Source organism: Bos grunniens, chromosome 22 (assembly GCF_055505025.1).
Source record: "Bos grunniens cultivar Pamir isolate PY7600 chromosome 22, Bosgru_T2T1.0, whole genome shotgun sequence".
Lineage (NCBI taxonomy): Eukaryota > Metazoa > Chordata > Mammalia > Artiodactyla > Bovidae > Bos > Bos grunniens.
Window position 1 is genome coordinate 7,321,254 of NC_141186.1, and position 16,500 is coordinate 7,337,753.

At 43.7% G+C, this 16,500-nt stretch overlaps 1 protein-coding gene and 1 long non-coding RNA gene across 6 annotated transcripts in view; both read right to left on the bottom strand.

The window, feature by feature from the left end:
- DYNC1LI1 (dynein cytoplasmic 1 light intermediate chain 1) overlaps positions 1 to 5,761 on the bottom strand; it is a 54,629-nt gene extending 48,868 nt beyond the window's left edge. For all 3 annotated transcript variants that reach the window (XM_086365662.1, XM_086365661.1, XM_086365663.1), the window contains exons 1-2: positions 5,574 to 5,761; positions 5,309 to 5,382 (exon numbers count right to left, since the gene is read on the bottom strand). In XM_086365662.1, the coding sequence (XP_086221788.1) occupies positions 5,309 to 5,382; positions 5,574 to 5,719 (220 nt within the window). In that variant the 5' untranslated portion in view covers positions 5,720 to 5,761. The remainder of the gene's footprint in view (positions 1 to 5,308; positions 5,383 to 5,573) is intronic.
- A 429-nt stretch (positions 5,762 to 6,190) lies between these two features.
- Positions 6,191 to 7,407, bottom strand: LOC147347976 (uncharacterized). 3 transcript variants are annotated; one of them, XR_015150882.1, is made up of 3 exons: positions 7,023 to 7,100; positions 6,549 to 6,656; positions 6,191 to 6,328 (listed from the first exon to the last, which is right to left on the bottom strand). It is a non-coding gene; the product is annotated as an uncharacterized LOC147347976 (long non-coding RNA). The 3 variants fall into 3 exon arrangements; XR_015150883.1 differs by lacking the exon at positions 7,023 to 7,100 and adding an exon at positions 7,277 to 7,407 and having other exon boundaries at positions 6,221 to 6,356; XR_015150881.1 differs by having other exon boundaries at positions 6,221 to 6,356.
- Positions 7,408 to 16,500: the final 9,093 nt, after the last annotated feature.

Sequence of the window (16,500 nt, forward strand, 5' to 3'; positions counted from 1 at the left end):
TACACCTGTGTGGCCTTGGAAAACTCACTGAACAGCTCTCTAAAATTCAGCATCTTATCTACAAATCAACATTAACATCTACATCCCAAATTTGGGGAAGTCGGGAGGAACAGGGGCAGAGGAGGCAAACTAAGATTTGTATGTAAATGCTCTGAGATATGACCCAGAATCCCAACAGACTCCTGGGCCTGTATCAGAAAAAACATAATTCAAAATGATACATGCATTCTAGTGTTCACTGCAGCACTATTTACAACAGCCAGGACACGGAAGCAACCTAAATGTCTATCAACAGAGCAACGGTTAAAGAAGATGCGGTACACGTATACAGCGAAATGCCAGTCAAGTGAAGTCACTCAGTCGTGTCCGACTCTTTGTGACCCCGTGGACTATACAAATAGCTGTGAAAAGACAGGAAGCAAAAACCAAAGGAGAAAAGGAAAGATACACCCATTTGAATGCAGAGTTCCAAAGAATACCAAGGAGAGATAAGAAAGCCTTCCTCAGTGATCAATGCAAAGAAATAGAGGAAAACAACAGAATGGAAAAGACTAGAGATCTCTTCAAGAAATTTTAAGATACCAAGGGAACATTTCATGCAAACATGGGCTCGATAAAGGACAGAAATGGTATGGACCTAACAGAAGCAGAAGATATTAAGAAAAGGTGGCAAGAATACACAGAAGAACTGTACAAAAAAGATCTTCATGACCCAGATAATCACGATGGTGTGATCACTCACCTAGAGCCAGACATCCTGGAATGGGAAGTCAAGTGGGCCTTAGAAAGCATCACTACAAACAAAGCTAGTGGAGGTGATAGAATTCCAGTTGAGCTATTTCAAATCCTGAAAGATGACACTGTGAAAGTGCTGCCCTCAATATGTCAGCAAATATGGGAAACTCAGCAGTGGCCACAGGACTCGAAAAGGTCAGTTTTCATTCCCATCCCAAAGAAAAGCAACACCAAAGAATGCTCAAACTACTGCACAATTGCACTCATCTCACACACTAGTAAAGTAATGCTCAAAATTCTCCAAGCCAGGCTTTAGCAATACGTGAACCATAAAATTCCAGATGTTCAAGCTGGTTTTAGAAAAGGCAGAGGAACCAGAGATCAAATTGCCAACATCCGCTGGATCATGGAAAAAGCAAAAGAGTTCCAGAAAAACATCTATTTCTGCTTTACTGACTATGCCAAAGCCTTTGACTGTGTGGATCACAATAAACTGTGGAAAATTCTGAAAGAGATGGGAATACCAGACCACCTGACCTGCCTCTTGAGAAACCAGTATGCAGGTCAGGAAACAACAGTTAGAAATGGACATGGAACAACAGACTGGTTCCAACAGGAAAAGGAGTATGCCAAGGCTGTATACTGTCACCCTCCTTATTTAACTTATATGCAGAGTACATCATGAGAAATGCTGGGCTGGAGGAAGCACAAGCTGGAATCAAGATTACCAGGAGAAATATCAATAACCTCAGATATGCAGATGACACCACCCTTATGGCAGAAAGTGAAGAAGAACTAAAGAGCCTCTTGATGAAAGTGAAAGAGGAGAGTGAAAAAGTTGGCTTTAAGCTCAATATTCAGAAAACTAAGATCATGGCATCCGGTCCCATCTCTTCATGGGAAATAGATGGGGCAACAGTGGAAACAGTGGCTGACTTTATTTTTCTGGGCTCCAAAATCACTGCAGACAGTGATTGCAGCCATGAAATTAAAAGACACTTACTCCTTGGAAGGAAAGGAATGACCAACCTAGATAGCATGTTCAAAAGCAGAGACATTACTTTGCCAACAAAGGTCTGTCTAGTCAAGGCTATGGTTTTTCCAGTGGTCATCTATAGTTGTGAGAGTTGGACTATAAAGAAAGCTGAGCGCCGAAGAATTGATGCTTTTGAACTGTGGTGTTGGAGAAGACTCTTGAGAGTCCCTTGGATTGCAAGGAGATCCAACCAGTCCTTCCTAAAGGAGATCAGTCCTGGGTGTTCATTGGAAGGACTGATGTTGAGGCTGAAACTCCAGTACTTTGGCCATCTGATGCAAAGAGCTGACTCACTGGAAAAGACCCTGATGCTGGGAAAGATTGAATGTGGGAGGAGAAGGGGATGACAGAGGATGAGATGGTTGGATGGCATCACCCACTTGATGGACATGGGTTTGGGTGAACTCCGGGAGTTGGTTATGGACAGGGAGGCCTGGCGTGCTGCGGTTCATGGGGTCGCAAAGAGTCGGACACTACTGAGCAACTGAATTGGACTATAGCCTGCCCAGCTCCTCCGTCCATGGGATTTTCCAAGCAAGAATACTGGAATCGGCTGCCATTTCCTTCTCTAGGAGATCTTCCCAACCCAGGGATTGAACCCACGTCTCCCACACTGCAGGCAGGCTCTTTACCATCTGAGCCATCGGGGAAGCCCCTGATGAACTACTACTCAGCCATTAAAAGGAGTGAAATAGCGTCATCTGCAGAGACATGGATAAGCCTAGAGACTCATACAAAGTGAAGTCAGAAAGAGAAAAAAACATGTAATACTGCTTATATGTGTAATCTAGAAATGATACAGATGAATTTATCTGCAAAGCAGAAATCGACACAGATGTAGAGAACAAACCAATGGATACCAAGGTGGGGAGGGGAGGCTGCAATGAGCTGGGAGATTGGGACTGACATACACATACTACAAATTACACATACATATATACATTTGTACATACACATATATACAAATTATATAACTAATGGGAACCTACTGTATAGCCCAGGGAACTCTACTCAATGGTCTGCGGTGACCTAAATGGGAAGGAAATCTAAAAGACAGAGGGGTATATGTACAGCTGGTTCACTTTGCTGTACAACAGAAACTAACAACAATGTAAAGCAACTATACTCCAATAAAAAGTTTTAAAATAAGAAAGAAAAGGAAAGGTGTTGAGGATGGCTCACACACAGGCAAATACTGCCAGTTTTGAGTCCTTCCACCCCAGGCAGTGGGAAGGGGAGGCTGCAGAGCAAGGTAAAGCTAAACAGCCATTTGTGTTCGGGATATATAATGTTTGATCACTGTTCCGTTTTACATAGTAGTTGGAAATGTAACATCTTTTTAGTCTCAGATTTGGTTTTTTTAAATATGGGACTCCAGAGATCACCATGATTCATATTATGAAAGACACACTAGAGCTAAGCATCCTTTGCCTAGCACCTCCAAACTCATAACAAAGAAAACCACAATCCCCCTTTATACATTCTTCTCTTCCACCAGCATAAACTGAAGGCAGTCATAATACACGACGGTGAAATGTGCTTACGAAATCTTTAAGAGGTATTCCAGAAAATTAAACCTGGTTATGTAATCAGTATAAAAATCTGTTGTCAGCTTTTTCCCAAAGCTGAAAAGGACTTTGATGAAATCCCAGTAGAAATAGTACCCCCCCAAAAAATTTTTTTTAATTATAAACTTGTATAACTTGGTATCAGGTGGAGCTGGAAAAGATCATATAAAAGGAATCTATTTTACAGCAAAGAAGATATAGAACAATCTATTCTAAGTTTGGAGGGATGGAAGTCTAGGGCCTCTAAGTATATTCAGTCTTTGACCCAAAGACAAGTTTAAAAAAGGGTTTAAAAAGCATGGTGCAACCTCAGTGCAAATTAGACACATGAAGAAATGAACAAAGCTGTCACTTTTGTTTCACTAGAAACAGAACCATGTAAGTAACATCTAATGCACTAAGGATTAGCTGAGAAGAACTTCTAAAATAAAAACAAAAATCAGGATCTTATCTTAACAGCGGCAGCATCTGAAAAGAAGTCTTGAGAGTATTTAAAAATAAAACCAAAAAAAATAAAAATACAACCCACCTTAATGAGGTCAAGCTGTGTGAGGTACATTTTAGTTTAAGCACTTAATAGAAATTTGTTTAAGCTAGTAGATCGAAAACATTTTCTGGATTTTTTCTTTTTTTTGCTTTTGGATTCTGTCTCTGGCCTATATTACCATTTATGTAGATACTAACTCAATTTTTAAAATAAAAATATTTTCTAATCCACTTAAAAGAGATTCACAAACAGTCACTGTGCTGTTTTCAGTTCACAAACATTACCTCACTCAGTTGTCCCCATAATAATAAGTAGGTATTATTTCTATAATGTCAATTTTAAGAAAGAAGAAACTAAGGGTCATAGAAATCAAAGAACCTGCTTCAGATCATAGGACTAGTATGTGATAGGGTCATGAGGGAACCCAGGTGAATCCGCAGTAGATACTTTCAATCACATTAAAAACAAAAGTAACACTAATTTTTCAAATAGCTTCATTAACTTCAATTAACGTCAAGAATCACACTGCAGACTGGCAGCAGTTCATGAAAAATGATTTGTTTTTATTTAAACATTCCCACTAAAAGCAGACCCTGACAAAGAGATTTGAATTTTGTTTCCTTTCCTGTTTTTAAATGCACATAAAAAGTCTTGAGGCATCAATACCAAAGTTTTAAAATTTAACCGTCATCTTATGAGCCAAACTTAAAATTTTCACATCGCAAGAGTATGAAAGAAATCTCTCCTCTAAATGACTTTGGAGCTAAGCCTGCAAAAATGTGAACCTGTGAATTGTTCTCCACGTCCACCCGCAGACTCAGTCAAGAAACAAATACCTAACTCCCGGAGAGCAGAGGGGATATAGAACAATCAGGACACTCGACACATTAGACCATTTCTCCTTATTACACCCATCTGGCCAAAGGGGCTGAACGAGAAAGCTGTTTACTGCCCTATAGGTGTCAGTGAAATAGGCAGCTGCAACACGAGCCCATTGTACCTATAAAAGCTGACTCAAATAAGAACATTTATCACAACTACCAGCTCTCCTTTCTAGCTTCTGTCAATTACACAAAGAGCTTGCTATTAAATATTGATGGCATGCTATATGCAACAGAACTCTGGCGAAGAGCCTCCTGCTACCAATTTTTGTTATGAAAGAAAAACCGTCCTTATTTTCGACGTAAAGCCCAAGCCACGAGCTCTGTCCAATGGGTTATCGCATTGTCCTTCCCAGAGGAGGGTGTCAGGGCCACCCCCACACACACCCAGGGGTGGAGACAGGTTCTGGGGAGGGCGGGTCCCTGAAGGTCCCGGGGCAGGGGTCCCAGTCTCTCTTCTCCCCAGCTGTCAGCGACAGGTCGGAAGGCGGGGCGGGGCCCGGCCAGGCTGTCCGCACAAAGCCAGCCAGAGCGCGGCGGGCGGACCCGGACCCAGGCCCGGGAGGACGCCGCGCAGGGCGGAGCAGGTTGGGGCACTTACCCAGCAGCAGCACGTTCTTCCCCGCGGGGAGTTTGGAGCGCGAGCGGGTGGAGACCTCACTGAGGATGCAGGACCTGGCGGGAACAAGGCGCACGCTCAGGCCGGGGCCCCGCGCCGGAGGGGCTGCCCCGGCCTCCACGCCCGGACGGGGGCGGCCGAGAACGCGGCGGCCTGGGCCGGGCGCCGAGCCCCGGCGGGCACGCGACCCTGGACCATCCCCGGGCCGGCGTTGCCGGCGGGGACCAAGGAGGGCTGCGATCCTTACCAAAGGTTCTGTCCGTCCTCGTCGTCGCCTGCCGCGGCGCCGCCGTTGCCCGACGCTAGCTCGTTGGCCAAGGGGCCGCCTGTGTAAGTCGCGGTTAATCCTGGCGGACAGGAACCGAAGGAGCCGACTCGCCCCACAGCCGCCATCTTGGTAGGGAATCACACCGCTCCCGGCAAAGCTGAATGAGCGCAGCGGCGGCGGCGGGAACCCGGATATGGAGCGTTCGGCTCACGGGAGCGAGGCGGGGCATGCGGGGGTGGGACCCAAGCTCTGCAGGGACTGACGGAGTAAGAGAGGGCGAACTGCGCGTGCGCTGCAGGCTGGCCGGCGCGGCGGGGGTGCGCGTGCGCAGATTGCCCGGCCGGCCGCCCTGCCGCAGCGCCAGTCCTAAGCTCTGCGGGTTGATTGCCGCCACCCCCACCCCTCCTGCAGTCCTGGGCTGCAGCCGGGCGCCTTGGGGTGTGTCAGGGGAACAATGCTCGCTCTCTCTCTTCCCCCCCATTTCCCCTTCGGGTCCACAAACCTCGTAGCGGGTGTGAAAGTCCTGCACTGTCACTGCTATCCCGGCTGCTGCAATTAGAATTGGTTTTTCTGGTTACCTGAGACACAGCTGTCATCCTGCAATCTTCTTTCGCCATTGTTGTGCGGGTTCTGTTTGCCTCATTCCTGTGTCTTCTTTCGTTATTTTAGTGGAGAACTTCCTCCGTTGGTTTTATGAGAGAAAAAAAGTAGGGTATGGCTACGTTTTGGGAGACCTGTATTCAATCAAGGTCCAGGTGAAAGCTTAATGAAGGAATAATTGATAAAGGTGTTAATGATCTTAAGAGATCTTGCTAAGGGGTTAGCAAGAGCAGGAAGATTTAGGGCTGAAGGGAAAAAGAAAGGAATGTTCACTAGAATCCAGAGAGCTGTAGCTATAAGAAAAGTGTTGATGAGCAAGATCTGTGGCTTTGAGTAAATGAACACAGCACTGACCTCTCTCATTCTGCCCTGAGGTATCCCACCTGTGTCACATTCGCCAAAGCCATCAGAAGCCAAAACGCAAGAGAACTCGAGCAAAGGAATCCATGCAGGTTTACCTATCTGAGCACAAAAAGGGATCGGGAAGAGCAAACAGAAGAGACCCAGCTCACTTTGTCTGTTTGAAAATGCAGTCTATACTCATTGATAGTTTGGCTGGGTATAGAATTCTTAGGATGCAAATTATCTTCCCTTATGTTTTTTTAAGGCCTTTACCCCTTGTCTGCTAGATTTTAGTGCTGTCATTGAGAAATCCAAAGCCATTTTGATTCCTACTCCTTTGTTATGTAGTCTTTTTTTTTTTTTTTACTACTTGGAGGCCTTTAGAACTTGCACAGATTTCCACTAACACACATACCACTTCCAGTTTCTGCACTGTCATACTAATTATCCTGCCAAGTACCATAGACAAATAATTCATACTCTTACTCTAAACCAACAGCCACTTCTGCACTAGATTCCATCTCCTCTCCACCACTCCAGGGCATTGCTCCAACAATTCTCCCCACCTTTCTCTAGATAATCATTTATTGATTTCAACTGGATCATTTTCTCTTGGCCCTCCCTACTCTTTCACCAGCTACTGCTACATTTCTTGCCTCCCTTTTACAGCAAAACTCTTTAAAATAGTTGTCTTTACATGCTATCTTCAATTCCTCTTCCCCTTTGGTCTTAGAACTCACTTCAGTCAGATTTTTACCCCATGACTCCACAGAAACTGCTCTTATCCTTGTAGTCAGTGATCTCCTTATTACTAAATCCAATGGTGAATTCTACTTCCTTGTCTTTTTAGCCTTTCAGCAACATATTCTATAGCTGATCATCCTTGCTTGATATTCTTCTTTACATGGCTTCCTGGTCACCATGTTCTCTTGCAGTTTTTTTCCTGTGTCACTAGCTGCTGCTCCTCAGTCTCCTCCAGCATTTCCTCATTTTCTTGACCACTTAATGGCTCAGGGCTCAGTATTTGTTCCTCTTCTCTATCTATACCCAATCCTTTGGTGATCTCATATAGTCTCAATAAATTCCATCTGTATGATAAATCTCCCAGATTTTTCTCTCCAGCCTAGAGCTCCATCTAGAACTCCAGATTAATACATGCCAACTGTTTCTTCCACATCTTCACTTGGATATTGAACAGCAGTCTCAAACTCAGCATGCTTTAAACTGAGTATCTGACCTCTCCCCCCAAATTCTGTTTCACCCATCACCTACCCTAGTGATCCCCAACCTTTTTGGCACCAGGGACCAGTTTCATAGAAGACAATTTTTCCATGGATAAGGAGGGGGATTTGAGTGATGGGGAGCAGTTGTATATACAGATAAAGCTTCACTTGCTTGCCTGCCACTCACCTCCTGCTGTGTGGCCTAGTTCCTAACAGGCTACAGACAAGTACTGGGAGTTGGGGACCCTTGACCTAACCCACTAGGTAGCAGTTCCTTATTGCCTAAGTTATTCTTGACTCCTCCTTTCCCTTCACATAGCACAATTGAATACATCAGGAATCCAAAAGTCTTTACCTTCAAAATATACCCACAATCCAACTTCTTAACACTCATCCTCTGATGCTACTGTGAGCTATCTTCTCTTGCCTGAATTGCTATAAAAGGCTCTTCAATACAGCAGCTGGAGGGATCTTTTAGAAATATGAGCCAGGAGTACCCTGGTGGTCCAGTGGTTAGGACTCAGGGCTTTCACTGCTGTGGCCTGGGTTCAATCCCTGGTCAGGGAACTAAGACCTCACAAGCTGGCTTTAAATATATATATATATACACATATAAAATTTTACTCTTTTACTCAAAATCCTATAGTGGTTTCTCATTTCAATCAGTAAACTCCAAACTCCTTCAATGACCCACAAAGTCTACAGAAGCTGGCCCCCATTGCCTCTCTGGACTTTTCTGCTCTAATTGGTCCCTCAGTTTCCCTGCTCAGTCATACTGGTCCCACTGCTGTTCTTTAAACATATTGTGTATCCCTTTGATTTAGCTGTTTCCTCTGCCAGGAAGGAGGTATTGAAAGTGAAAATGTCAGTCACTCAGTCATTCCCAACTCTTTGTGATCCCATGAGACTGTAGCCCACAAGGCTCCTCTGTCCATGGGATTTTCCAGGCAACAATACTGAAAAGGGTTGCCATTTCCTCATCCATGATATCTTTCCCAACCCAGGGCTCAAACTCTGGTCTCCCACACTGCAGGCAGAGTCTTTAACATCTGAACCACCAGGGAAGCCCATGAAGGAGATAAGGAGCTGCCAAAACAATATCTTCCCCCAAATAGCCACCTGGCTACTTTCCTCTCCACCTTCAATGTCTTCATTCAGTTCTCAGCTTCTAGATGAAGTCTACCCTGACTACCCTATTCAACGCTGAAATTTAAATCTTCACCTCTGCAATTCCAGGTTCTTCTTATCTTACCTGTCTTTTTGTTTTCCATAACACTACCTTCTGATATAATATAAGATGTACAGATTATTACTTCGTAACCTACTACCATCATCCTCTATATCTGCAGGGGATTGGTTCTAGGACCCCCAAACAGATACCAAAATCGATGGATGCTCAAGTATATGAAATGGGGTAGTTTTGCATTACACCTTCGCACACCTTCCATATACTTTAATCATCTCTTTGTTGTTTAATGACTAAGTTGTGTCTGACCCTTTTGCAACCCCATGGACTGTAACCCACCAGACTCCTCTGTCCATGAGATTCCCTAGGCAAGAATCCTGGAATGGGTTGACATTTTATTATCCAGGAGATCTTCCTGACTCAGGGATCAAATTTGTGTCTCCTGCATTGGCAGACAGATTCTTTATTGCTGAGCCACCAGTTCAGCTCAGTTACTCAGTCGTGTCCAACTCTTCGTGACCCCATGGACTGCAGCACGCCAGGCCTCCCTGTCCATCACCAACTCCTGGAGTTTACTCAAACTCATCTCCACTGAGTTGGTGATGCCATCCAGCCATCTCATCCTCTGTCGTCCCCTTCTCCTCCCGCCTTCAGTTTTCCCCAGCATCAGAGTCTTTTCAAATGAATCAGCACTTCGCATCAGGTGGCCAAAGTATTGGAGTTTCAGTTTCAACATCAGTTCTTCCAATGAACACTCAGGACTGATATCCTTTAGGATGGACTGGTTGGATCTCCTTGCAATCCAAGGGACTCTCAAGAGTCTTCTCCAACACCACACACAGTTCAAAAGCATCAATTCTTCGGTGCTCAGCTTTCTTTATAGTCCAACTCTCACATCCATACATGACTACTGGAAAAATCATAGCCTTGACTAGACAGACCTTTATTGGCAAAGTAATGTCTCTACTTTTTAATATGCTGTCTAGGTTGGTCATAACTTTCCTTCCAAGGAGTAAGCGTCTTTTAATTTCATAGCTACAGTCACCATCTGCAGTGATTTTGAAGCCCCCAAAAATAGTCAGCCACTGTTTCCACTGTTGCCCCATCTATTTGCTATGAAGTGATGGGACTGGATGCCATGATCTTAGTTTTCTGAATGTTGAGTTTTAAGCCAACTTTTTCACTCTCCTCTTTCACTTTCCTCAAGAGGCTCTTTAATTCTTCTTCACTTTCTGCCGTAAGGGTGGTGTCATCTGCATATCTGAGGTTATTGATATTTCTCCTGGCAATCTTAATTCCAGTTTGTGCTTCCTCCAGCCCAGCGTTTCTCATGATGTACTCTGCATAGAAGTTAAATAAGCACGGTGACAATATACAGCCTTGACATACTCCTTTTCCTATTTGGAACCAGTCTGTTGTTCCATGTCCAGTTCTAACTGTGGCTTCCTGACCTGCATACAGGTTTCTCAAGAGGCAGGTGAAGTGGTCTGGTATTCCCATCTCTTTCAGAATTTTCCACAGTTTATTGCGATCCACACAGTCAAAGGCTTTGGCATGGCCTTTATATAAAGCAGAAATAGATGTTTTTCTGGGACCCTTTTGCTTTTTTGAAGATCCAGCGGATGTTGGCAATTTGATCTCTGGTTTCTTTGCCTTTTCTAAAACCAACTTGAACATCTAGCTGAGCCACCAAGGAAGCCCTTAATCATCTCTCAATTTCTTATAATACCTCATAAGTAAGTGTGAGTCACTTAGTCGTGTCCAACTCTTTGCGACCCATGGACTGTAGCCTACCAGGCTCCTCAGTCCACAGGATTTTCCAGGTAAGCGTACTGGAGTGAGTCGCCACTTCCTTCTCCAGAGGATCTTCCTGACCCAGGGATCTAACTCAGGTCTCCCGCATTGTAGGCAGACACTTTACAACTGAGCCACCAGGGAAGCCCTTAATATAATGTAAATACTATGTAAATAGCTTCCCTGGTGGCTCAGATGGTAAAAGCATCTGCCTGCAATGCGGGAAACCTGGGTTTGATTCCTGGGTCGGGAAGATGCCCTGGAGAAGGAAATGGCAATCCACTCCAGCACTCGTACCTGGAAAATCCCATAGACGGAGGAGCCTGATAGGCTACAGTCCATGGGGTCGCAAAGAGTCGGACACAACTGAGCGACTTCACTTTCACTTTCACTATGTAAATAGTTGTAAATACAATGTAACTGTTATATAAATAGTTGTAAATGCTATTTAAATAGTTGCCTGAACAAGGCAAATTCAGGTTTTCCTTTCTGGAACTTTCTGGAGCTTTTTTCCCAAATATTTTTTTCTTGGCCATACCAATTGGCATATGGGATCCTAGTTCCCAGACTAGGCATCGAACAGGCAAAGAAGAAAAGGAAAGATATACCCATCTGAATGCAGAATTCCAAAGAATAGCAAGGGGAGAGAAGAAAGCCTTCCTCAGTGACCAATGCAAAGAAATAGGGAGAAACAATAGAATGGGAAAGACTAGAGATCTCTTCAAGAAAATTAGAGATACCAAGGGAACATTTCATACAAAGATGGGCACAATAAAGGACAGAAATGGTATGGACCTAACAGAAACAGAAGATATTAAGAAGAGGTGGTAAGAATACACAGAAAAACCATACAAAAAAGATCTTAATGACCCAGATAACCACAATGGTGTGATCACTCACCTAGAGCCAGACATCCTGGAATGGGAAGTCAAGTGGGTCTTAGGAAGCATCACTACAAACAAAGCTAGTATTGGTGATGGAATTCCAGCTGAACTATTTCAAATCCTGAAAAATGATGCTGTGAAAGTGCTGCACTCAATATGCCAGCAAATTTGGAAAACTCAGCAGTGGCCACAGGACTGGAAAAGGTCAGTTTTCATTCCAATCCCAAAGAAAGGCAATGCCAAAGAATGCTCAAACTGCTGCACAATTGCATTCATCTCACACGCTAGCAAAGTAATGCTCAAAATTCTCTAAGCCAGGCTTCAACAGTACGTGAACCGTGAACTTCCAGATGTTCAAGCTGGATTTAGAAAACGCAAAGGAACCAGAGATCAAATTGCCAACATCTACTGGATCATCGAAAAAGCAAAAGAGTTCCAGAAAATAAATCTACTTCTGCTTTATTGACTACAGCAAAGCCTTGACTGTGTGGATCACAACAAACTCTGGAAAATTTTTAAAGAGATGGGAATACCAGACCACCTTACCTGCCTCCTGAGAAAGCTGTATGCAGCTTTCAAGAAGCAACAGTTAGAACAGGACATGGAACAACAGATTGGTTCCAAATTGGGAAAGGAGTACGCCAAGGCTGTATATTGTCACCCTGCTTATTTTACTTATATGTAGAATACATCATACAAAATGCTGGGCTGGATGAAACACAAGCTGGAATCAAGATTGCTGGGAGAATTATCAATAACCTCAGTTATGCAGATGATACCACCCTTATGGCAGAAAGCGAAGAAGAACTAAAGAGCCTCTTGATGAAAGTGAAAGAGGAAAGTGAAGAAGCTGGTTTAAAACTAAACATTCAAAAAAACTAAGATCATGGCATCCAGTCCCATCACTTCATGACAGATAGATGGGGAAACAGTGGAAACAGTGAGAGACTATTTTTCTTGGGCTCCAGAATCACTGCAGATGGTGACTGCAGCCATGAAATTGAAAGATGCTTGATCCTTGAAAGAAAAGTTGTGACCAATCTAGACAGCATATTAAAAAGCAGAGATATTACTTTGCCAACAAAGGTCATCTAGTCAAAGCTATGGTTTTTCCAGTAGTGATGTATGGCTGTGCGAGTTGGACTATAAAGAAAGCTGAGTGCTGACGAATTGATGTTATTGAACTGTGGTGTTGGAGAAGACTCTTGAGAATCCCTTGGACTGCAAGGATATCCAACCAGTCCATCCTAAAGGATATCAGTCCTGAGTGTTCATTGGAAAGACTGATGTTGAAGCTGAATCTCCAGTACTTTGGCCACTTGATGATGCAAAGTGCTGATTCATTTGAAAAGACTCTGATGCTGGGAAAGATTGAAGGCAGGAGTAGAAGGAGACAACAGAGGAGATGGTTGGATGGCAACACTGACTCAATGGACGTAAGTTTGAGCAAGCTCTGGGAGTTTTGATAGACAGGGAAGCCTGGTCTGCTGCAGTCCCTGGGGTTGCAAAGAGTTGGACAGGACTGAGCAATGAACTGAACCGTGCCCTTGGTAGTCCTGTAGTAGAAGTGTGGTGTCCTAACGTCTGGACCACTCGGGAATTCCCTTTCCAAATACTTTTAATCTGAGGTTGGTTCAATCTGTGGATGTGGAACCCACAGATACAAAGGGTGGACTGTATAGAATTTACTTATTTATTACAACTTAATCTCTGTGGGGGCTTCACTAATGTAGCACTTTGTGCCTAGAACACAGCACAGTATTTGTTGAAGGTATGAATAAAGGAACAGATTTACTCTTTGTCACCAGGTTTCTAAAATTTCAGGATAATGATGGCCTGGATAATGGATAATGATCACGATGATGGTGTTTGTGCATTTCAAGAGGAAAAAGGAATAAAAAAAAATTCTTTAATACTTGAAAGCAGGAGCTCTCTTTTACAATATGATAGCCATTTTGATATGTGTGTGTGTGTGCACGTGAGCGTTCAGTTGTCTGACTTTTTGTGATCTCATGGACTGTAGCCCACCAGGCTCCTCTGTCCTTGGGATTTTCCAAGCCAGAATACTGGAGTGGGTCTCCACTTGCTACACCAGGGGATCTCCCTGACCCAGGGATGGAACCTGCAGCTCTTGAGTCTTCTGCATTGGCAGGTGGATTCTTTACCACTGAACCAAAATCCTTCTAAAATGTATTCCACTTCCTCTTGCTACTTTAAGATGCTGCCTGAATACTGATTTACCTTTTCTTAAGAGGCTCTGGACCTCTCTAGGTTTCTCAATAATAGTATCCTGCTGTTGTATGAGGAAGTCTTAGATCCTGCTGCGATACCCCGGGGTGTACCCAAATATCCTTTTTAGCTTGGCTTCTAATTCAGCTGAGCCGCGGAGCCAGGAAGTGGGAAATGGAGCCCTAGTTAGAGGGGACACAGCTCCTCTCTCGGACTTTCCATCACTGAGGAGCCATGTCTCCTCTCTGTCAACCATCATCCCCTGCTTACTCATCAGCTTCCTCAAGGCCATATGCTGCTGCTGCTGCTAAGTCACCTTAGTCATGTCCGACTCTGTGCAACCCCAGAGACGGCAGCCCACCAGGCTCCCCTGTCCCTGGGATTCTCCAGGCAAGAACACTGGAGTGGGTTGCCATTTCCTTCTCCGATGCATGAAAGTGAAAAGTGAAAGTGAAGTCGCTCAGTCGTGTCCAACTCTTCAAGACCCCATGGACTGCAGCCTACCAGGCTCCTCCATCCATAGGATTTTCCAGGCAAGAGTACTGGAGTGGGGGTGCCATTGCGTTCTCCGCAAGGCTATATAGTTAGGGATTCTTTTTCTCAAGAAAAGTGATCATTTGCAGGCACAAGAGCTCTGCAGAAAACTGGTTAGTGGGGAGAACCTTCTGGAGGGCTGAGGGATGGCGGGCTATGGTGGGGGGTGGGGCTGGTGCAGGCCACTTCCTCTTTCTGCCAGGGGTGGCTCCCTCTGTGTTTGAGAACTGGAACAAAGCAGCCACCCCTCGGGCTGCTTCCTCTTGCACCAGCTCCCACCGGCTGTCTCTGGCAGATTTTCAAATAAGACTTGCTTCACCCACTGCGCCAAATGCTGGCAATCACTGTGGACACAAATGCCAGCTGAAAAGCCAAAAGAAAAAGGAAATGAGCAAGGCCAGGAGTGACCCCTTAGAGACTGACCCTATGAACAATTCAAACAATAAAAGAAGTTCAAGAGTCCCCTACATAATATATGATTTTTGTTTTTTTGTAACACCCCGATGTTTGAGAAAAAGCAGTAATTCTAGAATTGGCAGAGTCTCTGCTTACAAACTTTCCCAGCAGGAGATCCAGGGACCCAATTAGAGGGAAAATATGCCTAATCTTGCTTTTTTTGCTTTCCTTTGAGTTGTGTTTATCTCATTCTAAGTACCTCCATAGAATGAATGCAATGATGGGTATTCAGTTCACATTTCAGTCACCAGTCCCTCTAAATTACACACCTACCCTCTCTCCTACCACTCACTTAGGACTTTTACAGGTGAGCCCTGAAAGAACTTCATGTCTTAGACAAAGAAAGAGAGGGGGAAACAGCCTGAGAGGAGAAAACAGGAACAGACTTTCTTAGGCGTTTTTCCCCCTGCATGGAAAACACCTGAAAAATAATCTCTTCTATTTCTGGGTCGAAATTGAAATCCATGCCCTTCTTTCTTTAACAACAAAAAAAATATGCTTGTGTATGCACATGTGTGTGTATAAGCATACCTGAGGATCACAGTTTACAAAGAAAAAACGCTTCATTTGCTTTGAAATATATCATTGAAAAATACTATGCTCTGAATATTTTTTAAAACTCCAGAATAAAGCAATTATTAGACTTGTCTTTTCATTTCAGGCTGAGCTCCTCAGAACAATACCCATGTTCATTCCTGGGAAAATGGGTGATGAATGAAAGGGTAAAAACCTGTAAATCAATCCATATTCACATGGAGTAGATGCTCGGTGACACACAGGGAAGACAAAGGGGCTTATCTTTCAGACTAGAGGAATGTTTATCTAAGCATTTTAATTATCTACTTATACGTTTTAAATACCCAATAAATGGGATTTTTAGAATGCTTAGTTGTCACTGTTATTTTAATCTGTTCTTTACCACCAAAAAGAAGAAAAAGAGAGGTCCACTGATTAATGTACTGCTAGCTGGATACTTATTACATATGTTTTTGGAGGATCTCATTTCCTTGTAATCAGATGCTCTCAAGTTCAAGTCCATTACCTTTTTAAAGGAATAGTGATTTCACTGCGGCTTACTTCTTAGATTTCCAGAATTACACTCTTGCCACCCTAACTCCCTAAAGGAGGATATATTTAATAACTGACTTTATAGATTGAGATCTGTCAACATTAGATCATCAAGGTCCTTACATTTTTCTACTCTGGGGGCTCTACCTGAGGCAAAAAATAGGAAATTCCATGGCATTCCCCCCCTTTTTTATTCCATGGCGCTTTTAGAAATGTGCTGTCTTTTGGGGCTGCAGGTGATTTCATATTCATAACAATTTAGTCTAGTTTAGTCTAGAGCTAATTATGGTTTCTTATTGCTTTGACTAAAAGTAATCCTAGGAGTATAACCTATTGTCTTCTGCACCAACAAAAACATTATGTTCATTTCTTTTTTCCCTACATGGGAAAGAGGATGAAAGAGGTGCCCAGTGGGAAGTTTCTAATAAGCAAAATGAATCAGTTATTTTACACCATGTAAAATTAAAGAGTTGTTTATTTGGAGGTTTTTGAGATTCTTAATCGATTCAGTGCATGCTAAATCGATTCAGTCATGTCCTACTCTTTGCGACTGTAGCCCATCAGGCTCCTCTGTCCATGGGATTCTCCAG